The sequence below is a fragment of the Phalaenopsis equestris genome, unplaced genomic scaffold (genome assembly GCF_001263595.1).
Source record: "Phalaenopsis equestris unplaced genomic scaffold, ASM126359v1 Scaffold000001, whole genome shotgun sequence".
Taxonomy (NCBI): Eukaryota; Viridiplantae; Streptophyta; class Magnoliopsida; order Asparagales; family Orchidaceae; genus Phalaenopsis; species Phalaenopsis equestris.
The window spans coordinates 1,084,105-1,088,317 of NW_018164443.1; the positions used below are offsets into that span (position 1 = coordinate 1,084,105).

Consider the following 4,213-nt stretch of genomic DNA (forward strand, 5'->3'; position numbering starts at 1 on the left):
ATATATTTTTATTACCTAATATACAAAAAAAAATAGATATTTGATAATTTCGCCTGCTCTTAAAAAAATAATAAAGTGTAATGCTCTAACCATACCTCAATCGTAAGCAATATAAAAACATGATTTTATACAACTCATCTTAGCCTCAATTCTTAGGCATGCATTTCTAACGCTTACTATTTATGTTTTATATTTATACAACTTAGTATTTAGAACTTATGCCTAAAAATGTGTTTTTTATTTTAAGAAAAAATAGTTGTTGGGATATTTTTATCGTGATGTTAATGATTTGACTATTATATATTTAAAAATAAATTTAAAACAAAAAATTTATCCCGACTTAGTCATTCTTTTTTCCAATCATTGGACTGTGTTACGTGCCGGCAGAATCATTTTTTCCTGAAAGTGCAGCACAAAAACAATCTAAATTTGTGCAATCCATCAGTTCTAACCTCTCCTGCAACCCCAGAGAAAATCAACAACATTATGAGAACAGAGTATATGTATATATATATATATATATATAATGAGAGCAGAGTATATATATATATATATATATATATATATATATATATAGTGGTTGTAGAAGAAGATAGAAAATATCTTCAAAAAATACTGATAAATAAAAGCAAATTTTATCAGGGAAATGGAAGGAACCGGATCTTCTCAATTCCTGGACAGCGAAATCCTTCCGCTCAACACAATAAACAGCAATGCCCAAACTCATCCTGCAAACCTCCCCATCCCTTGCCCAACCCTCAAAATCAAAGCCGACAGCGAAGAATACGACGACGGCATGACCATCGAAGACCTCCAGCGCCGAATTTGGTTCGACCAACTCCGCATCGAACGCATGAGAGAACAAGAGCAACAACAACAACTCCACGTCGAAGAAAGCGCCAACAACTGCATCGACCCAACAGACAACAAACTCAATTCAAAAATGCAACAAACGCGCCGCAAAAAATTATCCCGAGTACGAGACTCCCTCATCAAATACATGCTTCAACTTACCGACGAATGCAAAGCCCAAGGCTACGTCTACGGCATTATCTCCGAAGCCGGCAAGACCATCACCGGCTCCTCGGATAACCTTCGCGCTTGGTGGAAAGATCAGGTCCGGTTCAGCCACTCCGCCCCCAAAGCTCTCGAGGACTTCGCACGTGAGCGCTGCACGCCTGGCGGCCGCAGTGCTGCTCCTCCCGGCTCGCTCAAGGACCTCTCCGATACCATGCTCGGCTCCCTTTTGTCGGCCATGATGCCGCACTGCAACCCCCCGCAGCGGAGGTTTCCATTAGAGAAAGGGGTGGCCCCGCCGTGGTGGCCCACCGGCTACGAAACCTGGTGGGCTCTAAACGATATGACGAAGAATGTACCTCCGCCGCCTTATAGAAAGCCACATGATCTAAAAAAGGCTTGGAAGGTCGGCGTGTTGCTGTCGATTATAAAGCATATGGCGCCGGATTTGGACATGGTTCGGCGGCTTGTGAGGAAGTCTAAGTGTCTTCAGGAGAAGATGTCGGCGAGGGATCTGAAGATATGGATGGCGGCTGTGAAAGATGAGGAGGAGGCTTACCGGAGAGGGAACCCGGGAGTCGGTGGCGTCGAATTGCAGGCTCAGGAATTAGGAAATAATAACAATTTTGATGAGAAGGCGGAAGAGATCATGATACGGAATGTGGAGAGTCCCGAGAGCACGGAGGCCGATTTCCATTCCACCAAATCTGCGGCGAACGTGTTAGAGCAAACGATACTTCCGGAAATAGAGGATAACGGCCATGCTTGGACTGATGTGGTGTTCAATAATTTCCACCCTGTTGCTGTACCTGTGGAGGGCAACGGGTTTCTGCAACAGAATCAGTGCCATCGTTCGTTTCCATTGCAAATGCAGGGGAATGATTCGAGCTTTGATGGGATGAACAAGAGGAGAGTCGATCAAGTGGATTTAAGCTTCGGTAATCTGAGTTTCGAGACAGTGATTGGCGGAGCACCAAGCGAACTTGGATTTCTCTTTGGGATGGAGAATTGGCAGGTGAATCAGGGCAATGGTGGTTTTCTGAATTACTGAAACATGAAGTCATGGCTACGGCTTTGATTGGAACTGATGCAAAAATAGTAGCTTCATACAAAATCTGAAACTAATTTATACCAATTTTTAATTAAATAAATAGTTGTTCGGTGGAGATGTTTGTTTGTTGTCTTTTAAATTTGTGGTTTAATTGGTTTTTTCCCTTCTATTTCTTGATTATTTTTAATTTTTTTTTAATTTGTGGTTTAGCTGGCTATGGGCCTATGGCAAGCGCGAATTGCTATCATGCACGTACATTTTATAAGCTTTATAACACATTCACAGGATATCAGCATAACATACATTCATATGAAATGTGTCAACATATTTATATATTCAATTGCAGAAAGTAATAACATGAAGGAAAGAGAAATGTATTGAACCCACATGTTATTGATAGAGTAAATATTAACAATGAAAATGATAAAACAGGTCAAAAAGCTAAAGACAATTAAGAAATTTTTAATTGTTAAAAAGATAAATTAATTTATTTATTTTGCAGATAAATAAATACACCATTATAATATATATATATATATATATATGAAATTATTAAATGATAAATAATAATTTTCACCATTGGATGAATCATGCCGAAAAATAAAATAATATAGATCATCTATTAAATAGCAAATACTTTTAATTTCTTTATTATTATTATTTTATTTTTTGTGGGTGCATTGGTTATACTGCTCAAGTCCTATGATATTTAACGATCATAAATTAAAAATCATACAAAAATGTATCCTAAATTCAAGAAATAAACTCATTGTCAGTCTTTATTCATGTATAACATCCCTCCATCTTTAAAAATATTTTTATTAATGGTACACAAAGCCAATGCCTTTTTTTGATCTTCATAGAAGTTTTCTGCGTAGCAATTGCGTTGCATGCCATTTGCCTCTTTTGTATCCCGTTATTAATCTCTCTAAAATTGCCTTAAAACTCACAAAGCTCTTGATTGCCAAATCTATATATATTTTAGGCCTTACAATGTCTTTCGTACTAACAAATATTAACGTCCCCCCAAATTATTATTGATGGAGAGACTAGGCTACCACCACAAGTAATCCCTGCTGCTCTACAAAGGAGAATAATGAATTGGAAGGAGTTGATCAGTGCTCAAATGTTAAGAATAAGGATATTTTTGTAATATATGCCGACAATGGTGGTAAGGGGTGAAAAGGGGCTCTCTTCTTTGGGGAAGATCTCTATATTGGGGGCAAAGTTAAAAAGCTGACTTTTATTGGTTATGTCATTCAAAAACAACCATAATGATTTTAATCTTTGCTAAGCCTATTATAAATCTTGGTTGTAATCTTCTGAATGCAAGTAACCAAGCCAACTTATAGGTGATCCAAATCAAACATGACATTTTCCAGCATTTTTTTTTTTGTTTGAAATGGTATGAAACATACAATAACTGCACAAGTATACGCGTCTCTTAAGTAATAAACACATTTAAGCATACCATAACTGCACAAGTACACGCGTCTCTTAAATAATAAACAAATTTGATTTCATATATCGATCCAACTAAAAACTTATTTAATTTTCAAAATAGAAAAAATTATAGTCTACTAGCCCTACGTTTAGCTTAAAAGACTGAATGAGTTTTCAAAGTGACTAAATCCTAATTTTCTAAAATGAAATCTTAATTATGTTTAGAGAGAGAATTTCAGATCAATCCACAAAATCTTATGGTAAATAAAAATCAAGAACAAAACTACTCCTTAGTCCCTTCTAAGTCCATAAGAAACATTAAAATTTCATATTACAATTAGTTATCTTTATTATGCAAAAATCCTGGTGTTTACAAATTTATCAAAATGATGGCACGAGTCTAGCAGCAATATTCTTATTATCCTACACCTGAATTAAACTTGGCGAGCTGTATAAATTACAAAAAAAAGTTCATACAATATACATAAAATGTCTCATGCAATCGAAATAACCAAAACCATCTGATTATAAGAAAAAAAAAAAAAAAATTGGTGCATCCTTTTTTCTCGATGCTTTTACTTTCATCAACAACCTCAATTCTTAGCATAAAGTAATAAAAGACCACCATGCCATGAACCTGCTAAGTAGCTAAAGCAAGGGCTTCAAGTTTGGGAATAATTTGCCAAAAATAAAAAATTAAAA

The 4,213-nt window shown here is 36.2% G+C and overlaps 1 protein-coding gene across 1 annotated transcript; it reads left to right on the top strand.

The window, feature by feature from the left end:
* Positions 1-646: 646 nt before the first annotated feature.
* LOC110020815 (ETHYLENE INSENSITIVE 3-like 1 protein) lies at positions 647-2,068 on the top strand. The gene has a single exon (XM_020719102.1). The coding sequence runs from the start codon at positions 647-649 to the stop codon at positions 2,066-2,068; it is 1,422 nt and encodes a 473-aa protein (XP_020574761.1).
* Positions 2,069-4,213: the final 2,145 nt, after the last annotated feature.

Coding starts and splice junctions, on each gene's coding strand:
- LOC110020815 (XM_020719102.1), top strand. CDS start 647: ATGGAAGGAACCGGATCTTCTCAATTCCTGGACAGCGAAATCCTTCCG.